The 12,114-nt window shown below is 55.4% G+C and overlaps 1 protein-coding gene across 1 annotated transcript in view; it reads left to right on the plus strand.

Annotated features, from left to right (window-relative positions):
- Positions 1 to 8,319, plus strand: part of DNAJC27 (DnaJ heat shock protein family (Hsp40) member C27) — a 27,722-nt gene extending 19,403 nt beyond the window's left edge. The window contains exons 2-7 of the mRNA XM_009283458.2: positions 1,048 to 1,130; positions 1,680 to 1,749; positions 4,991 to 5,155; positions 5,619 to 5,741; positions 6,303 to 6,463; positions 7,851 to 8,319. Of these exons, the coding sequence (XP_009281733.1) occupies positions 1,048 to 1,130; positions 1,680 to 1,749; positions 4,991 to 5,155; positions 5,619 to 5,741; positions 6,303 to 6,463; positions 7,851 to 7,983 (735 nt within the window). The 3' untranslated portion in view covers positions 7,984 to 8,319. The remainder of the gene's footprint in view (positions 1 to 1,047; positions 1,131 to 1,679; positions 1,750 to 4,990; positions 5,156 to 5,618; positions 5,742 to 6,302; positions 6,464 to 7,850) is intronic.
- Positions 8,320 to 12,114: the final 3,795 nt, after the last annotated feature.

The following is a 12,114-nucleotide window of genomic DNA, read 5'->3' on the forward strand; positions in this document are numbered from 1 at the left end:
GGGGGAATCTGCGGGGAGGGGCGGGGCCGCGTGCCTCGGCGCGCAGCGGGGAGTGGGTGTCGTGGCGGCGCCCGTGGGTCAACGGTCTCCTCCGTGCCCGGGCTCCTGCGTACCCGCGTCCACCTCCTTCAGAGGGAGCCCGCACGACCGTGCTCCAGCCACAGATGCCGTAGTGCAGCGCCTGAGGGCAGAAAGCGTGGATCCAGCCCTTAGTGCCTTCCCCGAGGGCACTCGGGAGGTTGCGGGGGGAGGGGGGGAATCCCACCCCCTCCCCGGTTTGGCTTTAGTCAGGGTTTCCTCAGGAGCTCCCCTTCCTCCTGCTGTGGTGAACGGCCCCGCTCTTCTCCGGGGTGTTGTTACTTCTTCTCCCAGCCAGGCTCCGTTCTGAAGCGCTGCCCTTTTTTGTTTGCTAAATAAATGTCCCGTTAAGCCGCTGACAGCGCGAGGACTCCCTCGGGGCAGACAAACGCCTCGCTGATGGCAAAGAAGATCCAGAAGGATCTTACAGGACGGAGTGAGCGGGCAAGGAGGTGGCATTTATCCTTATGGCGTTTCTCTCTCGACGGCCGATAGCAGCTGACTCCTCTGCTCTCCCCAAACTATCTCTGCCAGTCAGGGGCAGAAGCGGGGCTGGAGGGACCTGGTGTGACCCCGAATGCGCTTCTCGGGCTGCCCGCTCCGGCTGCCCAAATGTTCTCTCTGGCTTTTGGGGAGCTGACTGCCCCCAGGCCCCCGAACACACAGATCCTCCAGGCTGGATATTTTCCGTAGGGGAATAAATCAGAGTTTCTTGGCGCTCCAACCCCCACACAGGTAAGGAATAACTGACACCCAGTGGCTTTTCCTTCTTTTTTGCAGAAAGAAAACTGCTCCTGGTAGAGATTGGTGCTTTGGTTGTGGGTCAATTAGTTCATTTAGGGACTTAGGGCAGAGCTGATGTCTTTGCAGCCGTCCAGCTGGCTGGGGGCTGTCAGCAAATTCCGTATGAATGTGAATATTATGGTGTAGAGTACCATCCTGCTGAGACTCCCTTTTCCTTTCTCCCAGAGCTGCATTATAAAGCGTTATTGTGAGAAGAGGTTCGTTCCCAAATACCTGGCGACTATTGGTATCGACTACGGCGTCACAAAGTAAGTACCTTTGCGGTGAGGAGCCGCAAGTGCCGGGAGAGTGGGATGAGCCGCGTGGTCGCAGATGGCAGGCGTGGGGTCTGCCAGGGCCTGGGCGAGGTGTCTGCTGCGGGGGGCGCTGGTCTCCACAGGGGCAGAGGGAAGAGGTGCAGTGGGACTGTCCCACCTCCCGCTGCTCCTGAGTGACCACGCTGCCCTGAGCCAGGTGTGCTTGGCTCTGCCAAGGCTGCTTAGTTTCCACGGCATAATCTGAATTTCTGCTTTAATAATGAGATAATCTGCATGATCAGCCTTCCTCTGGTAGCGTAGCTCCCCATTATCATGTTACATGCAGAGCTGCTGCTGTCCTCCTTGTCTGACCAGCTCTAGGGGCAGTTTTCTGGCCACTAAACACCGGCACTCGGAACCTCTTCCTGATTTTTCTGTCCCTGATCACCCAGCTCTTTCTCTGCAGAGGGCTGGCAGAGATAAGGGGTGTTCCTGCGGGGGCACAGCCTGTGCAAGGGCTGAGCTGGAGCCTTCTCAAGCATTTCCCACCTCTCCTTTCAGAGTGCAGGTCAGAGACCGAGAGATGAAGGTGAACATCTTTGACATGGCGGGGCACCCGTTCTTCTACGAGGTAAGGCAGACCCGGCTCCGGGCAGCGCGCTGCAGGGCTGCCCTCAGCCAGCCCATCTCAGAAGCATTCGGCGCCCGTCAGCTTTCCTCAGCTCTGCCTGAAATTGGGTTTGGGGGGTGGCAAACTTGAAAATACATTTCTTACGAGCTTTCTTCACTACAGTACACCCCCTTCTTTCCTGCCACGGACACCTAATGCAGGCCAGCACTGGAAACCCTCGCTGCCTCTCCGTGAGCAGTGACTCCCTGCTGCTAGGGGTTGCCGAATCCAGGAGCCTGACGGAGGTGAGGCTGCCACAGCGCCGTACTCTGAGGTCCCAACAAGTAGCGAGGCTGAGTACGTATCCCCAGCAGGCACACACAGGCACACCCATACAAGACATATACACGTATACACATGGCTGGCTGCACAGCTCAACACAGACAGAAACGGCCAGCACTGGCACAGACAGCACCACCGGCCTCATCCTGGTCTCTCTGGCTGATCAGGAGAAGGAAAACAAATTTACTATATTAAAACTGGAACCTATAAAGCCACAAACAACTCTGATAGAAAGAATAACCCAACAACTTGCTCATAAACCACGAGTGTAAGGTTTGGCTGTGCTACCACTCGTGTTGCTAGCCCTATTTAAGAGTGGCTCATTGTGCTTATGAATCTGCCCATCTTGAGGTTAAATTTACTCAGATTGGGAGGTCTTTGGAGCTTACCTTGGGCAGTTGTAGCATACTGGCATCCTAATCCATGACCAAAGTGCTGTAAAACACTTGCAGTTGGACTAGATGATCGTTGTAGGTCCCTTCCAACTGAAATATTCTGTTCTGTTCTATTCTATTCTAAAATTATTTGCTATACAAGTAATAAACAGTACTATTTACAAAAAGGAGCTTGCAGGATAAAACTTTAGGATTTGAACACACAGACTACGACATCCGTTTTGGAGAGCTGGCACAAAGGAGTGATTGTGCTCACTGCTAATCACATTTATTTTAAATTATAAACAAAGTAATAAAGCGGGCCCACAAGCAGAAGAAAGGAACGTTAAATGTTTATCCAGTATAATCCTATTGTTTTAACAGTGTAATGCATACTAATTCTTAATTATAAATACACTGTTGATGCGTGGCAAAGCGTCATCCTGTGACTAATAAAAATGTATAGAATGTTAGGAAAGAGTAGTTTATAACACGATAAATACTAATGTGACATAAAAAAGTGAAAATGAGTGAGGGCAAAAGAGTGAGACGACAACAACGAGGACTGTAGTGGTTTATGCTGGCCAGGTGACTGCCTGGCTATTGGCTGTTATTTATCTGGTTGCTCATAAGCCTCCCGTTCCTCCCTTGTGTTCTCAGCATCGTGCTCTGAAGTTTGGGGCACAACAAGGATTTCCATGTTATTTGTCTCCGCGTGTAGAACTACGAGTCTTGACTTGGGGTTGTAAGTCCTGATATAGTACATGTAACCAGTGAAGTGTAATTAATTAAGAATAGCCTGGAACACAGCAGGAAGCGGGGAGATTGGGGGACAGAGCCGACAGCATAAAGAAATTGAGGGACAGGAGACTGTAAAGACTCTCATCTGATGCAGGTGTGGTCAGTAGAGGTCTCTCTGTTATCACTTGCAGATGTATGAGCTGCTCATGTGTATTGACTTTCTGGCTATGCCACAGCTAATCCATATGAGACAAGGGAGAAGAGAAAGACTCTGAGTCCTTGGAAAGTATAATGGGCTTAAACTGTCAGTTTGGTGAATAAATACATGGCGAATATTTATCGAAGAGCAACAAGACAGAAAACTGATGCTGCTCTGCTGCTTTGTTCGCTTTTGTATTTTCAGCATTTAATACTTGTAAATGTGTCATATGTCTCTGTGTAATTGGTTTTATACTAAAATATAAGTAAACAGGAGGGAAAAAAAAAGGAAGGAAAAAAAAAAGCCAGGCACAAGTATAAATTGGGAGGGGAGTGGCTGGAGAGCAGCCCTGCCGAAAGGGGTCTGGGGGTGCTGGTCAGCAGCAGGCTCAGTAGGAGCCAGCAGTGTGCCCTGGCAGCCTGGAGGGCAAACCGCGGCCTGGGGGGCATTGAACACAGTATAACCGGCCGATCAAAAGAGGGGATTGTCCCGCTGTATTCAGCATTGGTGCGGCCTCACGTGAAGTACTGTGTGCGGTTCTGGGCCCCACCATTTGAGAAGGATGTGAAGGTCCTCGGATGCATCCAGAGGAGGGCAACAAAGCTGGTGAAGGGCTGGAAGGCGTGTCCTCTGAGGAGCAGCTGAGGACTTTGGGTTTGTCTAGTTTGGAGAAAAGGAGGCTGAGAGGCGACCTCATCCCTCTCTACAGCTTCCTGAGGAGGGGACGTAGAGAGGTGCTGATCTCCCTGGGATCCAGGGACAAGACACATGGGAATGGTTCAAAGCTGCGCCAGGGGAGGTTTAGAGTGGACGTTAGGAAGCATTTCTTTACCGAGAGGGCGGTCAAACCCTGGAACAGGCTTCCTGGAGAGGTGGTCGATGCCCCAGGCCTGTCAGTGTTTAAGAGGCATTTGGGCAATGCCCTTAATAACATGCTTTAATTTTTGGTCAGCCCTGAATTGGTCAGGCAGTTGGACTAGATGATCGTTGTAGGTCCCTTCCAACTGAAATAGTCTAGTCTATTCCAATATCTGTCCTGTAGCTGACCTTAGACCCTCATCCAGCAGCTGTCCTGGGGATCCTCGGTCTCCCCAGTTGCTGGCACTGGGCATACAAGCCCCAGAGGCTGCAACCCCGCTCCAGCTGCTGGTACAGACCCCCTTACATGCACCCACACGCACAGACAGACATCCTGCAGATCCCGCCAGTAGCTGGGCTTAGACATGCAGTCCGTCCAGTGGCTGGCCCTGGATCCTTGCTCTCCCCTGCTGCCTCACACACAGGGACACACACGGATGTCTCGGGCGACTCCCAGACCTCCCAGTCTCCCCAGGAGTTGGTCTGACACCTTGTCTGCCATTGTGCTTCTCTTTTGTGTGGAGGTGAGTGTTTTATGGGCTGATTGCTCTCCTCTGGCAGCACAGTGAGGGTAGTATTGGGGTTCCCCCATCTGTCCTTTTTCTGTGATCTTCTGTTTGTGTGGACCTGAGATTTTTATCACAGAACCAAATAGGTTCCAGCTAAATGGCGATCGCCCAGATCCGTCGGGCCGTGTGCTCTCAGCCTGGCTGTCGTGGGTGCCAGCGCCCTGCCTTTGTCCCCACAGGTGAGGAACGAGTTTTACAAGGACACGCAGGGGGTCATCCTGGTCTACGACGTCGGACAAAAGGAGTCTTTCGACGCGCTGGACGCGTGGCTAGCCGAGATGAAGCAGGAGCTGGGCCCGCACGGGAACATGGAGAACATTGTCTTCGTTGTCTGTGCGAACAAGGTGGGCTGTGGTGGGGAGCCAGGCTGCAGTGCGGTCCTGATCTCCGGCCCTCAGGGCTTGTTGTGTTCCCAGCCTGTGCCCAAGCTGTTGAGCTCCAGCTGTAGTAAGGGAAATATTGTTAGGTTGTAGGGAAGACTTTCTAAGAGCCGGACGTGTGTGTGAGGAGCACTGGAGACTGTATTTCAACGTGGTTTTGAGAATGTGGTGGCCACACATCAGTCAGGAGGGGATCAAGTAGAGGTGACACTGTCTCTGGTCTAGACGAACTCTCAAAGACCTTTTCACTTGCATTTTCTGTGCTTTCTTTCCACACTGCCTCCATCCCTTCGGGATAAGCAAACAGCCTCTCCAACCAGACAGGCCCCTTACCCACTATTAGACGATCAGCCTTGGAGCTCTGTTCTTCCAGCTGCCATTGCAGACCCTGCCTGGGCTCTGATCTCTGCCTTTTCTCCCGGTCTAGATCGACTGCACCAAGCACCGCAGCGTGGATGAAAGCGAGGGGCGGCTCTGGGCAGAGAGCCGGGGCTTTCTTTACTTTGAGACATCAGCACAAACAGGAGAAGGAATCAACGAGATGTTTCAGGTGAGGCGGAATGAAGGTGGTGAGGGCACAAACACCACATTAAGCCAAGATTTGACGGCAGAATATCCCCTGAACTGCCTGGATCCCACAAAACCCGTTGGCCCTCTGCTCCAGAGGTGTCTTCCCAGTGAAATGCCACCCTGAGAAAGCCATACCTGTTTAGGTCAGGATCAGTATTGGTCCTCCTAGTCCTGAGCTGGCCCTAGCATTGCGTTGCTCAAAGCTGATGATCCCTCTTGCTGCACTGGGAACACGATGCAGAGATGCCCATGTCACCTTTTCAGGTCTAGTACTGAACTGAAGTGGGTTTGAGATAAATGTGGGGCCTGGCCTCCTTCTCAGCCTGTCCCATTGTCCCTGCAGGGACCGGATCCCCCCAACTGGGATATCCCGGCCCCCCCACGGCCCAGGCAGTGGGGAGTGAACATTCAGCCGTTGTGCAAATGATCCCACTCGCATCGCAGGATGAGCCCTCAGTCAGCAAGGGTGGTGGGATCTCCTATGCGCTGCCACCGCCTTTGGGGACCGTTCCTTCCCGCTAACTCCTCCCTGTGTCTGCAGACTTTTTACTCCGCCATCATCGACCTGTGTGACAACGGCGGGAAGCGTCCCCCCTCCAGCGTGGGGGTCAGCTTCACCAAAGAGCAGGCAGATGCCATTCGCAGGATTCGCAACAGCAAGGACAGCTGGGACATGCTGGGGGTCAAACCCGGAGCCACAAGGTGAGGGAGACTTCAGCATTTGCCTGGCTGTCCCTAATCTTTCTGACCCAGCAGGCTGGTTGCATCTGTGACCTGCCTGCTGATAAGCTTACCTTGGTTTATATAGCAGCTGGGCACAAGTAGTTTGTATCTAGCCACAAAATTGAGGCAATGCAAAAGAAGCCCTCGGTCCTGAGCACCAAATTTCTCCTTTTAACAGACAAGCCAGGCTGGAGGCAAGGGGCGGGGAGTGATGAACATGAGAACTTCAGCCCTGTCAGCTGCCTGGCCCTGCATCCTGCCTCCAGGCTGAGCCGTCTTTGGTCACTCACTTGCCAGACGTGTTTGGAGCAGCTCCAGCTTTACTTTCCTTCCTCTCCAGGTCTGGAGAAGCTTTTAAGCTGCTGTAAGGCTGCTGCCCACTTTATCAAAAAGGGGTTGATGTTACAGTTCTTCCACCTGGAAACAGTACTCCCACAAGACAAGCTTTCTCTTGTCTTCCTCGGAGGACCTCTAGTCAGGTGGAATTGGTCATTGCCTGTATAAGAGGTTGGATATTGAATCTCCCAGTTCTGCTGTATGACTTGGGCAGCTAAAACAAGCTCCCAGAGCTATGCCTTGCTTTCTTCTCTCTGAAACACAAGGTCTACCCTTGTGTACTCCTTGCGGAGGGGCTGGAGAGTAGATTTCTGCATAACATATATCATTCAGGACTCGTACATTCTCCTGTTGGCTCTCTGAAATGTAGGTGTTGAGCCTAACCCCTCCTCCGGCCCCCTCTCATCCGTGGGGAGAGATCAGCAGCTCTGCAGGGCAGTTTGTGCTGTGATTGCCAGCACGGACAGACTCATCTCCCGCAGGAGGTGCCCTCTTCTCTCCACGGCCTGCAGCTGGAGCCAAGATGTCTGCCTTGGACCAGACACCCAAGGCTTAAAGGGCTGAAGCGATGTGCAATGCCTTCGCCCGGAGCGCGTAGGCGGTTTGATGCGAAGCTGAGTCAGGGTGCGTGTGCCCCCACGCTGTCTCCCAGCTTTCTGCTCTCCTGGTGCCAGAGACTTGGCACACCGAGACATGTGTCACAGGCACGTGTCTGGCATGATGGGAGCATTCGTGCTGGCACAGTCCCGTGGGGGAGAGGGTGTATCTGCCCCAGGAGAGGGGTTCTCCCCCTCCTCTGCTCATGCCACACCAAGAAGCGCCCTGTGTGCTTTTCTCCAGCTCTTTCTCCATAGCATCGCCTCCAAAGCCTGGAGGTCCCTAGTGCCAGCAAGGGAAGGGCTCAGAAGTGTCTGCACAGGGGTGTTTAGCACAGGGGGAGCTCCTGGCCCTGCTGTGCTCTGCCAGCCGGGGCAAAGCTGAGCCACGCTTTGTGTGGCGTGGGTCCCCTCACTCTTGTCGTATCTCCTAGGGATGAAGTGAACAAAGCCTATCGGAAGCTGGCCGTGCTGCTCCACCCCGATAAGTGTGTGGCTCCCGGCAGCGAGGACGCCTTCAAAGCGGTGGTGAACGCCCGAACCGCACTTCTCAAAAACATCAAGTAGGGAACAGAACCACTCAGAGCTGGAAACCTTCCCCTCCTCCCAGCTAGCTCCCAGGCAGCCGTACGGCCGTGGGGCACCCTTCTCCTCCTCACGCTTACCGCTGGCATGGACACAGACACTCCCAGCACCACCCGTGGAAGCAGGACTGCATCCGACTGTACTGCGCTTGCGATGTGGTGGAAAGGAGACAGAGTGCGGAGGAGGGGAGAGGGACCCCAGAACCCTCCCTGCATCCGTGGCCCCAGGTTGTGGTTGGCGTTAAGTGCTGAAAGCAGTGAGGTCCCCACCTTCCTGGCTGTGTTACACCTCCTGGGAGTTACCAGCCGTGGAGGGGTTTGCCTGGCCCTAACCTGTGGATGCAGTGAGGGCAGAGCGAGTGCTGCTGCACCTGAAAGCATTGGTGTCGTGGGTGGAGGATGCCCAGGAGGGGCAGTGGGTTGTCGGTCCTTCTGGGTTATCCTGGAGCCACCTCTGCAAGGTTGCCCGTGCTGAAAGCCGCGCCGGCACTGCCGAGCACTGGGGCCGTTCAGCTGCTCGGTCAAAGCTGGCTTCTTCCAGCTGACACCCAGCGATGCTGCTTTTGGCAGTGAGGAAAAGGGCGGGTTGCTTGAGTAAGCCTCTCTGGTACTGCAGAGAGAAACTGGCTCCAAGAGTGTCCCAGTCTTCCCTGGCCTGTCCCCTTCCTCCCTGAGCTGTCACGGTGCCAAGGACAGTCCCTTTGGCAGGACTAGGGGTCTCCCCCCTGGCACCCACCCCCTCATGACAGCACAGTCTCCTACCACCGCCTCCTTCCATCTCCCTGAGCTCAACTCGTCGGGAAGAGCCCCTAAGGCTGCAGGCCCTCAAGCCACGTGCTCCCCCTCTTCCAGCCCTCTGCTCACGCCGTGCTGGCGAGCTCTGGGTAGGTGCCACCAGCCCCTGTGGGGGACTGTCCTCGGCTGTGGGTGGCCCTGGCCATTTACAGGCAGGAGGAGGGTGCTGACCCAAGGAGGAGGCAATTCGGCCCCCAACATGGCTGCCTGTCAGCTCTGCCCTTCCTCCCCTCGGCCAGCCTCGTCTCCCGAGCTTCGCCCGCACCGCAGAGCTGCGTGGGTGCCTGCGATCTGCCTGCTCGCTTGGCCCCACGGCGCTCTCGGGTTAGGCGAGCGGTGGAGGGGGCGTGTTCTCCCCCGGCCCTCTTTTCTCACGGCAGCAATGCATCACCCTGCTTTGCTGGTTGTGTTACGGGTTGCTGATCAGCAGGTGGGTGCGGGTTACTCCCTCCAAGTCACAGCTGCTGTTGTCTTTGAATAGTCTTGTTGATTTAGAGGGGATCGATCGTTGCTGGTCACCCCAAGAAGTGCTTGCAGAGCCTTGGGATCTGGTCATTGTGATCCTGAGGGAAGTCAGAGCCGTGATGGCTGCCAGGCTCTTAGGGGGGACCAAACGGGAGATCCCTCGGGGTCCCGTGGTTTTGTCAGGACCCGGTTTTATTTCCTCGCTGCTCTGTGAGCTTGGCAGGGAAGGTCAGGACACCAAGCTATGAAATGAAAGCTACCGAGTGCGTGCGTACGTATCCTTACCCCACCCCACAGGTATCCTGTTCGAAAGTGTTTTCTCCTATGGTCAGTGCAATATTTTTTTTTTTTTCACTTCAAGGCAGCTTTTCTGTGTTTCCCCTTCAAAATATATCATAAATCAACAGTAGATCCCTCCCTCTTTTTGGCAGCAAGCGTTAAGGGACTTTAAAGCCAGTATCATTTTGCTCTTGCTCTGGTTTCTGGTGCTGGGTTGCTGAGAAGAAGAAACAATCTGTCCTGCTGGGAAGCACTTTTTGCTCCTCTGGTGTAGAAGTAACCAAGGGGAGATGTTGCTACAAGAGGTTAATGTTTAAAATAGCTCCATTTTTTCCTCTCCCAGATGTATAAAAAGCTGGGCCGGGGGAGATCAGCAGGGCAGGCATTGGGGCTGTGGCAGGTTACACTGATGGGGTCTTGTTCCACACGTTTTATAAGGCTATGGAGTTCACTGGAAACCTCCCCACTTATCTAGTGGAGGAAACCACTTAATTCTGGCTTGAAACCTATTTCTCTGTATTCTTTTTCCATTGAGGAGGGTAAATAATCCTGTTGCTGAATGGTGCACTTCGCTTTGAGGGTGGGATCTCAGTGCCTTGGAGTAGTTTAAAGGCTTCCTTGGTTCCTGCTGCTCAGGGGCTCTCCAGGTCTGTTGTGCCATGCACGGTCCCTCCTGTTTGCTCCTCAGGTGACTCTGGCCGCCGGTCTTGGGGTTTCTCCTGTCTGTTTACCGAGCTGACCGGATGTTTGGAGATGATTACACACGCGTGTCACGTCTAGCGATGCCGGTGACCTTCTAAGTTGTGTTATTTTTATAAATTAAACCCCCCTTTGGAACAAAGGAAGCCCTGTGAGCTGTCCTCCCGCGGCGACCGCCTGCTGTTAATGTTTAATTGCCCTTTGACTCATTTCTCTCCTCCCCAGCCGGGTCTGGCCAAGGCTGGTGGTGAAGAACTGCCCTCGAGGGTGATGATGGAGGTTGTGAATCAACTCTGCAGGAGTGGGAGCTGGGTAAGGGATCAATGCAGCCCTGGGAGTCCCACGGGGACGTGATGTGGGATGCACCCAGCTGTGGTGGAGCCTGGCTGTGGTCAGGGGACCCAGAGGCAGAGGGGTAGCTCCGTCCGTGCTTCATGCACACACACCTCCGCACCAACAGCCGGGCAGCGTGCTTCCTCCATGCCATCTCCATCAGGACCCCAAGCTCCAGATCCCTCCAGCAAGGCTGCCACCATCTGGGCTCTGTCTTTGGCCTGCGAGTCCCACGTCCTGCCTCATGCGAAGAGCAAGTCCTGCTGCTGAAGTGTCCGTCCTGCAACGAAGACGCCGGGATCCGAATCCCAAACGAAGGGACTTCCCGTTCTGCATCCAGAAACGCAGCCAGGAGCCACCTCTGATGACCTCTGGAACGGAAAGCTTCCCTCGACGTGCCCAGAGGCGCTGCCCTGCCTGCCTGTGCTCTGCCTGCCTCCCAGCGCTCGGTGGAGCTGGCAGCGGGCAGAACGTGAGGATTTCTGCTCTGGCCCCGTGCCTGACGGCCACGGTCTGCTCCCTGCTGCTGCTCCAGGCGGGGCCTGGGAAACGAACACTCCCCTGAGACAAGGCTGCGCTCATCCTGCTCCACGAACCAGTGCTGGGTCCCCTTGCTGGCCTTCAGACCAGTTTTGCTGGCCTTCGGGCCAGTTAACCTTCCCAACTGGGGCCCATCCAGGGTGCCCTGCCCCGTGGCCAACCTGCCATGGGTTGGCCTGGGCTCCCTGTGTCAGGCCTGACGGGACATGGCCTGGGGCAGGTGGCCAGGGCTCGTGTCCCTGTCCCGTGCTGGCCAAGGCACGGACAAGGCCAGGCAGCCCAAGCCCCTGCCTGCACCCTGCGCGCTTGCGCTCCTCTTCAGCTGCAGCGGGACGGGAATAACCCCGAGCATGCCCAAAACCTCCGGGGAGCTGTGGCTTTGGCGTTCTCATTTTGGTATTAATTACTGCACAGAAGCAATTACTTCCCCTGGCAAAGCGGCCGAGATGGCCTCTCGTTAGAGCTGCTGGGGCGAGGACGCAAGGGAGCGCGGTGCCTCCGGCCGTACAGCGGCTCGGTGGGGCCGAGTGGGGTTCTCCTGGGTAGCGGGGAGGGCTCCTCGCAGTGTGATCACATCTCCGTCAGCTCTGAACCGCGGCCGGTTTTCCAGATCCAGGGGTGCAAGAGGGGAGCAGGCAGCGGCTGAAATGTGGGGAAGAGGAGGGGGAACTTTCTGAAGAGGTTTCAGTGGGGTATTTGGTCAGGTCAAGGGGGTGATTTGGGCAGATGAAGGGGGGGCGTGCAGTGGGGATGCCTCGGGTCTCTCTGCTCCCCAGTGGGGATGTTCTAAGGTGGCTGTGACTCCAGAGAGGGCCATGGGGCGAGCGGAGCCAGGCAGAGGATGGGCCAGCAGGTTACGATGGGGCGTATGGCCCGGCACCCTGCTCATCCCCTGGGATTGGGGTCCCTGGCACCCAGCGAGGCCGTAGGACACGTGGGTCCCTATGGGGTGCAGCCCTGGGCACTGTGGGGTCTGTGAGCTGCCCGGAGTGGGGTGGGGGGG

This window comes from Aptenodytes forsteri, unplaced genomic scaffold (genome assembly GCF_000699145.1).
Source record: "Aptenodytes forsteri isolate BGI_AS27 unplaced genomic scaffold, ASM69914v1 Scaffold534, whole genome shotgun sequence".
Lineage (NCBI taxonomy): Eukaryota > Metazoa > Chordata > Aves > Sphenisciformes > Spheniscidae > Aptenodytes > Aptenodytes forsteri.